Here is a 14,781-nt window from a genome sequence, read left to right on the forward strand (position 1 = left end):
GTAAAGAATACAATTTTCTCAGACACCAAAAAAGCCCGGCAATTCTCATTTTGGTTCTGAAATTGAGCACATCTATTTTCGGTCTAAAAACTGAAAAAAATCAAGGAGTCAAGGGACGTGAAAAAAGACTTCCAAAGGCAACTTAATTTAGACTTCTACCTACGTAACTATGGAATGATTTACAGGGAGCACATAATCATTTTGGTTGGCAACCTAGCCCTTCATATTTACTGTCATTGGATTTCACCATCCTCTGAAGAGACTTCCTGGAAATTAAATACGACAGAGTCAGATTTGACTGTCTCCAGGGGATCCGAACTTTGAGTATTACTAGTTTCTACCACTTCAAGGAGGGAGCAGGAGAGTTGGGGACATCACTCCCAAGACAACAACACTTAGAGCAAGCATTCTAGAGATGTGGCCATGTTTCCCAAATTCCAATCTGGAACACATGATCTGACAATAGAACTCAATCCTTTCAATCAGAATTGTCCAAGAAATCAAAAGCGTATGCTCACCACGCTTTCAGAATTTTTACACCGTTACTAACCAAGTCTGCCCAAAGGAAGCTAAGTGCCAGGTTGTGAAGAGTCCAGCGATGAGACCTGTGTGGGCAGCCCCCCTCCCCGCCCCCCCAGAACTGATGACGGTGAGACCTGCCCATCTGAACACCAGTTACTGGAGGCCACTGGGCGCCAGCCTGTGCACATATGTGCCTCCACATCTGTGCCAAGGTAGAGTAGAGGATGTAAAGGACACCGTCCTAAGTCACCAGCTGACAGTCAAGGAAAGATGAGCCACAGGGGCGACCTGTTTCCTTCAGAGGAAGTAGGGCCAATGATGTCAAAGAGCTTCCAAATAAAAAGAAGCGGTGACTCAAGCAGTCTCGCTCTTATAAACATCTCGGGGCCATTTCACAGAACAAGAAAACCCAAAGCTTTAACTTAAGGCAAGAAAGCTACGTTGCCTGCCTGATCCCAGCCTCTTCTGCCCCTCTTTCACTCAGCACACAGGCATTCCTCTTGTGCTCCGTTTCTAAGTCTTTCTCCCTGAGTGTATTTCACGCCTCCATTTAAACTGTCTGCTTGGGGAAGAAGGGAACACCTTCTCTTGCTTTAGTTACGACTCCTTTTCCTCCTCTTTTCTCCTCCTGCCTGCCTGGTGGGGTGGGAGTTATGGAAGAAGGCAGGATGCTCTGCTACAAGGAGCAGCAGACCACTGCATGATGCCTCCATTCTGCCTGCTCTGGGCCTCCGGTCCCTCGTCTAAATAACTAGGTGGATGTGAAGACCTCTAGGTCCCTCCAAGTTCCAGGGGCTTGCTGTTCTGCTCAGGTGCTCAGCAGACACCATGTACTTGCCAAGGTATTAACTACTATAACACAGATTACTCCAGAATGTTTCAAGCCGGGCTGTCATGTCTAGCGATATGCAGAGTAGAAACCCAGTAAAGGATGAGCGATGAAATCGTAGACCTACGTTTGATATCCTGGCCAAACACTAAGAAAACATTTCAAAGGAATTTGATGGTCTGGCAAAAACTCCCTCGCAACAGCAGAGCCAGGTAACAGGAGTGGCTTCTCTGGGCCTGGGCTCTGCAATGCCTGGGAAACTGGTGGGGGCTTGGGGAGAGGACCTGGGCAGGAGGACGAGGCAGTTTCATCAGGCTGCTGCTATGGAAACCGGAGGTTCAAGTATACAAGTGTTTCACCCCCAAATTCTCCCTCCCACCAAGGCAAATGGAGAAGGCTCATAAAGGTTACCTTTTGGGGGCTTCTTTCCCCTTTCGAGGTTCCTCTGGTGGTCATTTTAGCTATAGTTACCCATATACAACTGTGTTAGTGTTCAATCAGTACTTGGTGGATAAATGAATGAACTAAGGGAAGAGAAGCTCCATGCTCCAGGCTGACCCAGGGACATATCTGGCCAGTCCAAGAATTAGAAACGTCCCTCTTTTTTAAACTACTATACTTTTTTCCCACCAGGTATTCCCTTTGGAAAGTACTCTTCTCCAAAGAAAAAGAATCACTATCCTGATGGAGTCACCATATCAAAACAGGGACCATAGGAATAGGGGAAAGAGAAATGTAAAAACACATTCTACTCACCATTGATTCACTAATCAGCAATAACAACAGGGCTTCTTCAGTATTTTCTTGAGGACAAAAAATGCTGTATAAAGAAAATTGACTTTGATATATGGCAATTTCAAAATAACACAAAATACGTGACTAAGCAGAACTGAAGGGCTAACAGCTTCTAGCTTTTTATATCGTGTAGAACCCATGAAAAATACTGTATAATCTGGGCCCCTGGATTAATTTGTTTATTTCTATGGTAATCTATGGAATGTATACATTTTAACTACGCATTTTAATAGCAGGCAGCCGGGTAAAGCTGTAGAAACCAAGTTAAAAGCCCAAAGAACGTTTGTGCCTATTACAGAGGCGGAAAGTTTGATCACTACAAACTGACGTTATCTAAATAACACAAGCTTTCTCCTAAACCCATTACGAGGTATAAACTGAAGACATTTCGTTACATGGTACTCTTCTTACCTCTTACTTGCTAGCTGGCGTATTGTATATTGTCATTTAGATGAAACAGGAGATAGGAAGCAATTTTAGAGTTTGAATGATTTCTAGAATACTGTAAGAACTTTGTGAGCTATCTTACTCAAACACACGTGTACTATGGGGTGGCACGCAGGAGCTGTCTTATTCATCAACTTTATGGGATTTGGCTGAACTCTACCATCTTGGATTAAAATAAAAAGCTTTTAAGCTCAATGCTGCTCAGGATTAAAGAACAATAAAAACCAAACATAACTCTGGTCTCCATTCCCTAGATCCTATTTTTTGTGCCCTGAGCGTTTTAAAAGACCTCCAGGGAATTCTCTGGTGGTCCAGTGGTTAGGACTCTGCGCTCTCATCGTCCGGGGGCCGGGGGTTCAATCCCTGGTTAGGGAGCTACGATCCCACAAGCCGCGGGGCACAGCCGGAAAAATAAAAAACCCTCCAGCATTTTCCCCCGTTCTAAAGTTCTAGCATTCTTTGAGTAGAATTGTAAGTCTTATCACTGGTTGGGCCAAATTCAACTCTGTTTCTTTTTTTCTCGGTTCTTGCTTTTTTGTTTGTTTGTTTTTCGGCCATGCCAGGCGGGCATGTGGGATCTTAGTTCCCCCACCAGGGATCAAGCCCGCACCCCCTGCAGTGGAAGCGCAGAGTTTTAACCACTGGACTGCCAGGGAAGTCCCATCAACTCTTTTTCGTGGAATGGTAGAAGAGTGCAATAAAAATGAACTTGGTTAAAAAAACTTGGGGATGTTTTGGAGATGACTAAATAAAGACTAAATTTACATCTTCCCAGGGGTAATATTACAATCATTTAACTTAAGAGAAGGGATGATTTCCCCCCCAAAATGGCCAAAAAAATGTTTTCCAAATGATTGCAAATATTTGTTCTCTTTGAAGTGCTGGCAAATTTTGTATTGTGTCAAAGGGCCATGAGGAGTAAGACAGAAAAGTCCAGTGACTGATACTCTTTTTACAATTCAGTCATCCCTGGAGGTAAGGAAACCACCTGTGGGATGGTTCCTATTGCTCCTGCAGGGCTAAAATTTATAAAAGGGCTGGGCTGTGAGTGAGAAGCAGGATTCTGGAATGTGCGGTGACCTCCTTAAAGAGGTAACTTGAGGTGATTTGGGTTTTTGGAAGATGGAACATTTCTTTCCCCTTAAATTCAGAAATAGAGCCAACAGGCTTTGAATTAAGAATGCTCATGTGTGTGTGTGTCTGTGTGTGTGTCTGTCTGTGTATGTGTCTGTGTGTATCCCCATCCAGCAATCAGTTCCTGATATCCTGGCTCGTGCTTACATGCAGTTGGGACCTTATAAATAAAGCAGAACCATTAATCATTTTTTTCACAGCTACCCAGTTCTGCATTGTCCAGACTAATTGAAAAGAGAGGGAGCCCATTCTAATCATAACTTAACACCAGCAAATTCAGTCCAGAGATAATCCCCAAATTCCACTTGAGCCATCTAGTCTACTTAAATGTGAGGTTGTGTTATTTTTACTAGAGCTGCTAACAAGTAGCACATTAACTGATTCTAATTCTACTTCCTCTACCCTTCTTTTCAAGGCAGGAAAGATGGGTACTCAGGGGTGCTGCAAAGTTCTCAGGGCTGGTAGGAAGAAGTGGGGGGCGGGGGAGGGGGAAGGGATAGTTTTAAGAGACATGCCTAAAAAACTACCCACTGGAATGCCCCCTTCTCCATAATTATGAATTCTCTAGATCTATTTCTGGTCATTCTTTCCCTCTTCCCTGCCCAGGGAAGTGTGGAGCTCAGGGTGGACAGTCAAAATTGTTGGGGCCCTACTTTTGTGATATTATCCTCTTGGGGCCCAAGAGCCTCAAGAGGGGATCCTGGGGTGCCCAGGCCTCAGCCTTGTGGAGCCAGAAAACTGGGGCCTTAGACCTGGAGGAAGCTGATTGAAGGGATGGTCGTTCACAGCTTCGGTTCTGCCATCAAGTAGTTGTTAGGACCCTTCAATGTCCCCTATCTTTAAACTTTGAACAGCATCCTCGTCCTTACCAAACCTCTGCATTGGCTACCAGGAGGTTCAGACCTGTATTTAGCACGCCATGATAATTACTTTCTCCTCTTAGGCCTACCGAGGAGTTTAGCACAACGTATGGCACTCCTAGTTTTCAATAAATCATCATCCGCTTCCTGGCATCATAGTGGTTTCTAGCTTCCTCCTCTACTTAATGCTAATTATCTAGTCTAATATGCATTTAATTATCTAAGCCACCTCAAGCGCTTTTTACAAGGAGAAATACAGTGGAAGTAAAAACATACTTGAGTGACATGCACACATATGTGGACTAAGAAACATGTATAAGAATATTCATAGCAGCACTATTCCTATTAGCTCCAAATGAGGAACAACGCAAATGTCCATCAAGAGTAGAATGGATCAACATATGGGAGTATATTAATAAAATGGAATACTATTCAACAACAAAAACAAACTACTACTACATGCAAAAATATGGATGAATCTCTCCAATATAATGTTAGACAAAAGAAGTTAAACGTAAAAGTACTTAATATATGATTCCATTCATGTAAATTTCAAAAATGGGCCAGACTAACTACAGTGATAGAAGTCAGGATAGGGTTACCCTTGGGCAGGGAGTAGTAACTGGGGGAGGGTACAGAGAGTCCTTCTAGGGTTCTGGCAATGTCTAGTTCTTGACCAGGATGCTAAATTACTTGCGTGTGTTCACTTAGTGAAAATTCATCAAGTTTTCTACTTTCGGTTCGTGTGTTTTTCGCAATGTATATTATGTGTCAGTAAAAAGCTTACTTAAAAAATAAGTAAACAAAAGTCAAAAAAATTCTTCATAGAAAGATCTAGAAGAAAGGAAGTAAGGAGGCCTATGGCATGTGATTCTTCCTCTCTTTTTTTACCTTGGATTATCAGCGTTTTATTTCCTTTCAACATTTAAGACGGAGAGAGGACGAGCATCCTGTACCCACTTCACATCCAGGTTGCAGTGACAGGGAGGGGAGTTTTCTGGTAGAGGTTATTTTTCAGTAATTGTCCATTATGACCAATGGTCCTGAATGGTCCGTGTGGTTTGCTGGAGCTGGAAGGATCTATGGCACATAAAGTTTGCTTTGTGCTCACGTTCCTCATAAGAGGGGAGAGAGGAGGGACCACCGGCCAAAATGAGATTTAAACATCATCTATGGATTCCCCTTTTTTACCTCCCAACTCACATAACTGAACTGGTGGTAACATCTTTTTGCCACAAAATTGCTTGATTGGAGAGTCCTGTCTTGTTAATAAGGAAACCCCAAGCAGATTTCCTCTCTTTACTAATAAATCCGAAGTAAGGGTATGAACATGCAAAACTAGAAAGCTAAAAGCTGATGGTGATAACCGAAGGAAGAAAGATTAGCACAGAGATGAACTAACTAGAGAAATAGAAACACAATAGAGAAAAATCAACAAAACTGAAAGTTAATTCTTCAAAAAGATCAATAAGACTTGGACAAACTTTTTGGGTAGACTGACCCAGAAAAGAAAGAGAAGACTCAAATTACTAAAAGGAGAAATGAGAAATGGAAGAGGGTACATGACTACCAATCTTATAGAAATTATATGTGTGTGTGTGTGTGTGTGTGTGTGTGTGTGTGTGTGTGTACGTGAATACTATGAACAACTGTGCTCAGCAAATTAGGTAACTTAGATGAAATGGACAAATTTCTAGAAAGACACAAACTACCAAAACTGAAGAAATAGAAAATCTTAATAGCTCTGTAACAAGTAAAGGGAGTGGATTAGTAATCAAAAACATTCCCACAAAGAAAAGCCCACGACCAGATGGCTTCACTGGTGAATTCTACCAAACATTTAAAGAAGAATTAATAATAATTCTCCATAAACTCTTTCCAAAAATAGAAGAGGAAGGAATATTTCCCACTCATTCTACAAGGCTAGTATTATCCTCATACCAAAATTAGACAAAAACATCATGAGAAAAGAAAACTATAGATCAATTATTTTATGACTATTGATGCAAAAATCCTCAACAAAATACTAGTAAATCAAACTCAGTAATAAATAAGGATTATATACCTAGTGGGATTCACCTAGGAATGCAAGGTTGGCTTCATATCTGAAAATCAATTAATGTAATACATCACATCAATAGAATAAAGGACAAAAGCCAGATGATCATCTCAGTAGATACAGAAAAAGAATTTGACAAGTTCAAAACCTTTTCACAAAAAAATATACTCAACAAACTAGTAATAGAAGGGACTTTCCTCAACCTGATAAAGGACATCTATGAAAACCCACAGCTAACATCATGCTTAATAGTGAAAGACTGGATGTTTTCCCTTTCCTCAGATCAGGAATAAAACAAAGGTGTCCACTCTTGCCACTTCTATTCAACATTGTACTGGAGGTTCTACCCAGGGCAATTAGGAAAGAAAATGAAATAAAAGCCATCTATGTAAAGGAAGAAGTAAAACTATATTTGCAGATGACATGATCTTGTATATAGAAAATCCTAAAGAATCTAAAAAAAACTATTAGAACTAATAAACAAGCTCAGCAAGACTTCAGTATACAAGATCAATATAGAAAACCAATTTTACTTCTATATACTTGCAATGAACAGCCCCAAAATGAAATTAATAATAACAATTCCATTTGTGATAGTATCAAAAAGAATAGCACACACACCAAAACATCCTTAAGAATAAGTTTAACAAAAGAAGTGCAGGGCTTCCCTGGTGGCACAGTGGTTGAGAGTCCGCCTGCCGATGCAGGGGACACGGGTTCGTGCCCCGGTCCAGGAAGATCCCACATGCCGCGGAGCGGCTGGGCCCGTGAGCCATGGCCGCTGAGCCTGCGCGTCCAGAGCCTGTGCTCCGCAATGGGAGAGGCCACAACAGTGAGAGGCCCATGTACCGCGAAAAAAAAAAAAAAAAGTGCAAACCTTATACCCTGAAAACTACAAATTGTTGCTGAAAAAAGTTAAAGAAAACCTAAATAAATGGAAAGATATCCCATGTTCATGGATCAGAAGACTTAATGTTGTCAAGATGGCAGTACTCCTACAACTGAGCTACAGATTAAATGCAATTCCTACAAAATTCCAGTTGCCTTTTTTTTTTTTTTTCAGAAATAGACAAAATGATCCTAAAATTCATGTGAAAATACAAGTGTTTGGGGGATGGCGGGTGACAGCTAAGGGGTGCTAGGTTTATTTTGGGGGTAGTGAAAGTATTCTAAATTTGACTGTAGTGATGGGCTATGTGACTATATTAAAAGCTATATTAATGTGAATTGTACACTTTGAATGAATGAATTATATAGTATGTGAATTATATCTCAAGGAAACAGTTTAAAATAAACTGTAAATTATCAAATGTGTGTATTTGTGTGAAATGAAACTTGTGTCTCAGTAACCTGTCACATGGGAATCTTCCCTTTAACTAATAACTTCATTTAACTAGATCTGCATTTTGCCTCCATGATTCTCCTTGTACAGATGGGGAAACGGATGTTAAAAGAGTGACAGAGGCTGAGTGGTTTAGGAAGTAAGGGAGAAGTGGCCAGCACTGTGAGCTTCTCTGCCTTCAAGGGGTGAGGCCACACTGGAATCGCACCCAGAGAGACACAGGGCTTCATCCATGTGTCAAACTTGATTGGGGGAGGGAACAAGATTTAGATTCTTCAATATACCGGCACTTTGGCTATTAAGAAGCATCTGAAGCAGAAGAAAACTCTAGGATCTATTTTTAAGATTTAAATATCACCTAAAAAAGAACCCCAATCCTGCTGCTAAATAGTTCATAATGAGGGGTCAGCATTTTAAAAGTGAGAGTTTGAGAATTGCTAGAACAGGTGTTCTATGAATCCAGATAAGTACTAAGGAGTAAACGCAGGGAAAAGTTAAGAAAATGCTCACGAGTCTGAATCCATATAAGAAATGCAAATTGAACAAGGTGAGGAGGGAGACAAATGCCAGGGTCAATTTAAGAGGATTAAGAGGCAGTTACCCTGAGAAATGCTGCCCCTTGTAAAATGCGGCATTGCGTTCAGAAGTCACACACGTAATAACTATCTAATCACCCCATGGCTGTCAGTGCTTTCTGGGGCCTCAGAAGCAGCAGCCTGCGGTCTTTCAGCCATTTTTCCAATTTGTAATGACTAAAGAAGGTTTCCGTATTTATTCTTACACGTTCCCCTTTGCTTCATGGAGAGGTTCTGAAAAGCCATCATGCCTTGTCCTTGTAGGAACAAAGACGGGAAGGAAAGCTTTGAGGGGAGGAATGAGTCAACCCCTGTTCCCGTCTCCCCGCCTTCTTGTGGTCTCTCTCCCTCCCACCTCCTCCTTCCCGGACCTGGGGAAATCCCAGGCTGAGACCGGAGTGTTTCCCTAGCCCATTTTCCTCAAAGGTGATCAAGTTCCCAATCCAAAACTTAAACCAATTAAAACATTCTAAAGAGACATCACCTTCCAATCACCTGTAAATTATCAAATTCGCCTTCTTCTTCCAGCTAATTCAGTTTAAAACAAGCTTTTAAACAAAAGGATCAAGGAATTGCTGAGGAAAAGTAAAGAAAAGTCAACTCTGGCTTACTAATAGCTTTGTCACTGACTGCTGTATGGTTCTGCGGTTCTTATAATAAACGAAATGAAAATCCCCAAGACCAACAGTGAAGGCTGAGAATGGCAGCCAAGCACTAGATGAGAGCATTTCCCTACTCAAAACGTCCCCACTCAGGCATGGATATTTGCTGAAATTATGAAGAGTAAAGAGCTATCTTTATTAAACTGGTAGAAAACCTACCCTTGAACTTCTATTCAATCCTTACATTTTCCTGAAGTTTCCCTCCCATCCCCTAACCTACAGATGAGGACACCAACTCCCATACTTCTCTCCTGAGTAGACACGGGCTTTCCGCGTGAGGGTGTAGGTTTTTGTGTTTGCTCCTTTCCGGAGAGGATCGTCCAGAGGTGACTGGCATGGTGGATTCTCCAGAGGGTTCCAGTAGCTCTGCTCACACATACCCCGCAACAAGATCTCCGCCAGCTGCCTGGCTATTGTCTGGGGACACAAAGGAGCAAAGGCACAGCCATGAATCTATTTTGTATCATTCATTCATTCATTCGCTCATTTAATAAATATGTTTTAGTCATCACTTTGTCATCACTGTTCCAAGACTCATAATTAAAAATGTCTACTCCTATGATGAAAATTATATCAGTTGATGACAAAAAAAGAAAAGAAAAAATGATACACTAAGATATTTGAAAGATTAAAAAAGAAATAAGTTTATGCCCTTCAAATGCTGCCCTGCCTCTGTTATACTCTGGAACACTAAACATGTTTTATACCGGAAACAACTGAAACTTTTAGTTAAGCTCTTTTCCAAAAGCTCTTATAAATAATAGGTGAACTGCAAATATTTTCATCACCTCCCAACCGAGGCCTGCCAAAGCCCGACCTTGGCAGAAAGCCAGTACTCAACCTAGATGATGTAATCCCTGAAAAAAAATCTCTTCGTTGATGATAAGATGATGTTCAGAGCAGATTTTTAGAATGTCTTCTTTCTTCGGAGTGCCAAGGGCAAGTCCTTCACAGTCCCACCCTGCGACTCAGTACCTGAGGCCCCGTGCTTACTGCATCCTGGCCCTTCAGCCCAAAGGTTCCCACTGGCCTTGAGCAAAGTGGTGAGCTGGCAAAGTGACTATGGCTACTGATCCAGAAGACCGTTTTTTTAAAGCTGGGTAGGGATCTCCTTTCTTACTGTGAAAACCCAGAAATATCCAGATCTTGTTCTTCTAAGTTAGGTGCAGATTACTATGTTTTTCCAAACTCTATAGCTCCACTGCCTAGAACAGCATCACGTAGATGTATGGGGGAGGGAGATGTGGCAGCTACTAAGAAGTACTTTGTTAACTGATGCATATCAGTTAACTTACCTCATAATCTTCCAGTGACAAAGAAGAGAAGTAAAAAAAAAAAAAAAAAAATCCCTCCGAAAATAGAAGCGCTGCATCTCAGGGTGGTCCAGGCCGCCTCACAATCAGCCAGAGGTGGCCAAAGACAACTTCAACCAGCAGGTTTTTCCACAAGGTTTTAGCATTCTTTGGAAGATGCAGACAAAGAATGCTGATCTTCCCTGACAATGAGCCTTTTTAAATAAATATTTTCCAGAAGAGAACTTTGCTAGGCTTTCATCCATGTGAAATCTCTTAAAACACCACAAGGAATCCTAAATGCAACCAAATCACTAGCTTAGTGGTTTCTGATAGCCACTGGGTAAAGGCAAATTTTCTTCATTATTCCAAAGTAAGACTCACTAGCTTTAAATGTCTATAAGAATGTGAAATTAAATGCACTCCTATCATCCCCAGCTGAGCCATCTGTAAAGATCTCATAAGAGCACAATTTTTAGGACCTAAACAGTTCCTGAACTGTTTTCTTAAACCTTCCATTACAGCCTCATCTTGATCTCACTGCAGTCATATAAGCTAATGACTTCTGCTGGAAGCGTCAACTAGCAAAAATAACCTCCACTCACTATAGCTGAGAAAAAAACAAAGGAGAAAAATGAACAAAGAACTTCACTTTCTGGATGTATCTGCCATGGAGGGATTCTAAAGTTGTAATAAAAGTCTCTGCCCTCAAAACAGTTTGCTTGTCCACTGCTGGATAGCTCACGCTAGATCTCATTTTCCCTCAAGGTATTAACCTTCCGGAGAGATTTTTAAAATGAGGTTATGTGATTGCACATTTTAAAGGCATCACCTCGTCATGCATTACCGATTAGGAAGGATGTTGGCTGTGTTCACTGAAATCTCAAATGAAGTTCAGAAAAGGAGATTAAATATGAGAAATTATCAGCAAGATCACCAATATCTATGATACCTTTTATGTTTTATACTCCGGTTATATTTAGCTTGCGGTTTAAATGTCTAAACATTGTCGGTAGCTACCAAATACATTTCAAATACATTTAGAATTAAAGGAAGGAAAGGAGAGAAGCTGGTCTGGAAGAAGACTTGAACTTCTTTGTACAAACTGGGTCATTAAATGCACTTTTTTGTATGTGATTTTAAATTGCGATAAAATTCACATAACATAAAATTCACCATGTTAACCATTTTAAAGTGTACACTCCAATGGCATTTAGCACATTCACCATGTTGTACAACCATGACCACTCTAGTTCCAGAACATTCTTTACCCTAAAAGGAAACCCCATACCCTCTAAGAAGTCACTCTCCATTCTCCCTCCTTCCACCCCCTGGGAACAACTAATCTGCTTTCTGTCACTATAGGTTTGCCTCTTCTGGACATTTCACATAAATGGAATCATATAATATGTGGTCTTTTTGTGTCTGGCTTCTCTTACTTAGCTTAATGTTTTCAAGGTTCATCCATGTGGTAGCATGAATCAGTACTTCATTCCCTTTTATAGCTGAATGATATTCCATTGTATGGCTAGACCACATTTTGTTTATTCAATCGTCAGTTGGTAGACATTTGGATTGTTTCCGTCTTTTGGCTATTGTCAATAATGCTGCTATGAAAATTCATATACAAGTTTTGATTTGAACACCTGCTGTCAATTATTTATCTAGAAATGGGGTTTCTGTGAATGTACTTTTAAATCCTTCTCTGCTATGGTCTCACACCAGAGTTTACAAAGCAACTTTTTCATCTCATAAGGATATCATAAATTTGTAATTATCAGCTAATCTAAAAAGAATCATACAGCAATTAAGGCTGATGGAAACACTGTCTTATAAGTGGCAATAGCTGGAGAAGTTTCCTGATGTCCACCGGAAACCAAGACACCGGTGTAGACTTCCCAGGAAATGCTTCTCAACTAGAGTGGGCAAAGACTCACTTGTGGAAACTAGAAAATACGGATTTTCAGGCCCTGCCGCAGACTGGCTCAGGTGGCATTTCTGAGGTCAGGTACAGGGATGTGTGTTTGCTCACAGTTCCCCAGATGGTTCTGCTGCACACCTCTCGTTAAGTACTCAAGGGATTAGAAACAGTTTAACTTAGGTCACTTGAGAACCATCAACCAAGACCAAAGGTGTACTTGCAACTCAAGTGTGACATTGAGTGGGAAGTGACTCCCCCTGCTTACATTAACACTAACCAGTCAGTTAACAGCTGAAAGTGCCCAGGGGCAGCTTTATCTACACAGGCTTTCTTTAGAAGCCTCTTCACTGGGCTTCTCAGAAAAAAGAAAAAAAAAAAAAAAAAGAAGAAGAAGAAAACTGTCTTCCTTCCTAACATCTCTAGTCAGAATCCTACCTCACAGGATTTTTATAAGTTAAAACACATTGATTTGAAAATCATAAACCTCAGACAATAATGGAAGATATTCTCTAATTTTGATAAATAATATTGGAGTAAGCAGCAAGCAGATTCTCACAGTGTAGTGCATGCACTCAACCTTTTAACGAGGAAACACCCTTTATTTCCTTAACAAAATATATATTTTTTGAGAGTCTATAAGCAATTTTGAAAGACTGGCATTTTTAAAATTTTTATTTATTTATTTATTTATTTATGGCTCCGTTGGGTCTTCGTTGCTTTGCACAGGCTTTCTCTAGTTGTAGCACACGGGGGCTACTCTTTGTTGCAGTGTGTGGGCTTCCCATTGCGGTGGCTTCTCTTGTTGCAGTGCACAGGCTCTAGGCATGCGGGCTTCAGTAGTTGTGGCTCGCGGGCTCTGGAGTGCAGGCTTGGTAGTTGTGGTGCACGGGCTTAGATGCTCCGCGGCATGTGGGATCCTCCCGGACCAGGGATTGAACCCGTGCTCCTGCACTGGCAGGCAGATTCTTAACCCCTGAGTCACCAGGGAAGCCCAAAAGATTGACATTTTAAATGTGCTTTTAAAACAATTATAAGAACACTTGCCAATATAACCAGTTACTTTCATTGTGCTTCCAAATCTTAGAAGAAGCTATTCACGCTGACCAGTTCAGAAGTTTTATGGAATGTTGGGAGTAGGTCAGTTTGAGAGAAAAGATAGATGGCAATAACTTTTATCCATATATATATATTTTTTTTGCGGTATGCGGGCCTCTCACTGTCGTGGCCTCTCCCGTTGCGGAGCACAGGCTCCGGATGCGCAGGCTCAGCGGCCATGGCTCACGGGCCCAGCCGCCACGCGGCATGTGGGATCTTCCCGGACCGGGACACGAACCCGTGTCCCCTGCATCGGCAGGCGGACTCTCAACCACTGCATCACCAGGGAAGCCCTATTCATATTTTTGCAGGTTTTTTCCCTTAAAGGACTGTGAAGATCAAAAATGTTTTGTTTGAACTTCTGAAGGCACCCATAAATCATATAATACATAAGTAGATATCGAAGACCAAGTGAGTTCTTGGTGCGGTGTGTGTGTGAAGTCGCCCGTCTTGTCTTACCTCCCATAATTCTAGGAAAGCCTATGGCTTAGCCATCTGGGTCAGTGAGTTGTATGTCCACATCCTTAGCATGAAGATACAGCCTCATTTCCCAGGACAGGAATCTCTTAGCCTTGCCCAACTGAACACTGTCCCACAGCATTTAAAGGACTCATGATAATGGGAGGACAACAGCATGGATAACGAGACCAAGGACACTGCGGTCTTAGGGGGGCTGCCACATCGGCTGGGGCCTGGGGCACTTCTTAGCTTCCATGAGCACCAGGCCTCAGCCAAACACTCGATGACTCTGGCTCTGAAGGGTAAACTGTGGAGGTATAATTAATGAGCCTCCCAGACAGGAAGGTGAAAGGTTTAAAAGGAAAGAGAGAGAACTCAAGTCAACAGGAGAGCCAAGCTGCTGATCAACCAGTCTATTTAACTAGCTTTTCTATTTCTGGGTTTTATGGTCAATATAGTTAGTCCAACAGCTAGGTTCTCCTCAGGATCTAATCTGCTTTGCTCTGTCTGGGTTTTGGTATGAATCATCAGCCTACAACTAACCCTTCACCGCACTGGCATCAGGAGGGTGTACCTTCTAACTGCTATACAGGATGCATTTTTTATGTTTCAAGAGAGAGCATTACCGAGAAGCAACTGAAAAGATGCTCAACATCATTAGCCATCAGGGAGTGTAAATCAAAACCACAATGAGACAGCACTTCACACCCACTAGGATGGCTAGAACTAAAGAAAAAGATAATAAACACGTGTCGTTGAGGACATGGAAAAACTGGAACCCTCATAATT

At 41.5% G+C, this 14,781-nt stretch overlaps 1 protein-coding gene across 8 annotated transcripts in view; it reads right to left on the reverse strand.

Moving 5' to 3' along the window:
* TTC7B (tetratricopeptide repeat domain 7B) overlaps nt 1-14,781 on the reverse strand; it is a 240,460-nt gene that overhangs the window by 118,302 nt on the left and 107,377 nt on the right. For all 8 annotated transcript variants that reach the window (XM_032621506.1, XM_032621507.1, XM_032621510.1 and 5 more), the window contains 2 exons: nt 9,470-9,642; nt 2,108-2,171 (listed from right to left, as the gene is read on the reverse strand). In XM_032621506.1, the coding sequence (XP_032477397.1) occupies nt 2,108-2,171; nt 9,470-9,642 (237 nt within the window). The remainder of the gene's footprint in view (nt 1-2,107; nt 2,172-9,469; nt 9,643-14,781) is intronic.

Source organism: Phocoena sinus, chromosome 2 (genome assembly GCF_008692025.1).
Source record: "Phocoena sinus isolate mPhoSin1 chromosome 2, mPhoSin1.pri, whole genome shotgun sequence".
Lineage (NCBI taxonomy): Eukaryota > Metazoa > Chordata > Mammalia > Artiodactyla > Phocoenidae > Phocoena > Phocoena sinus.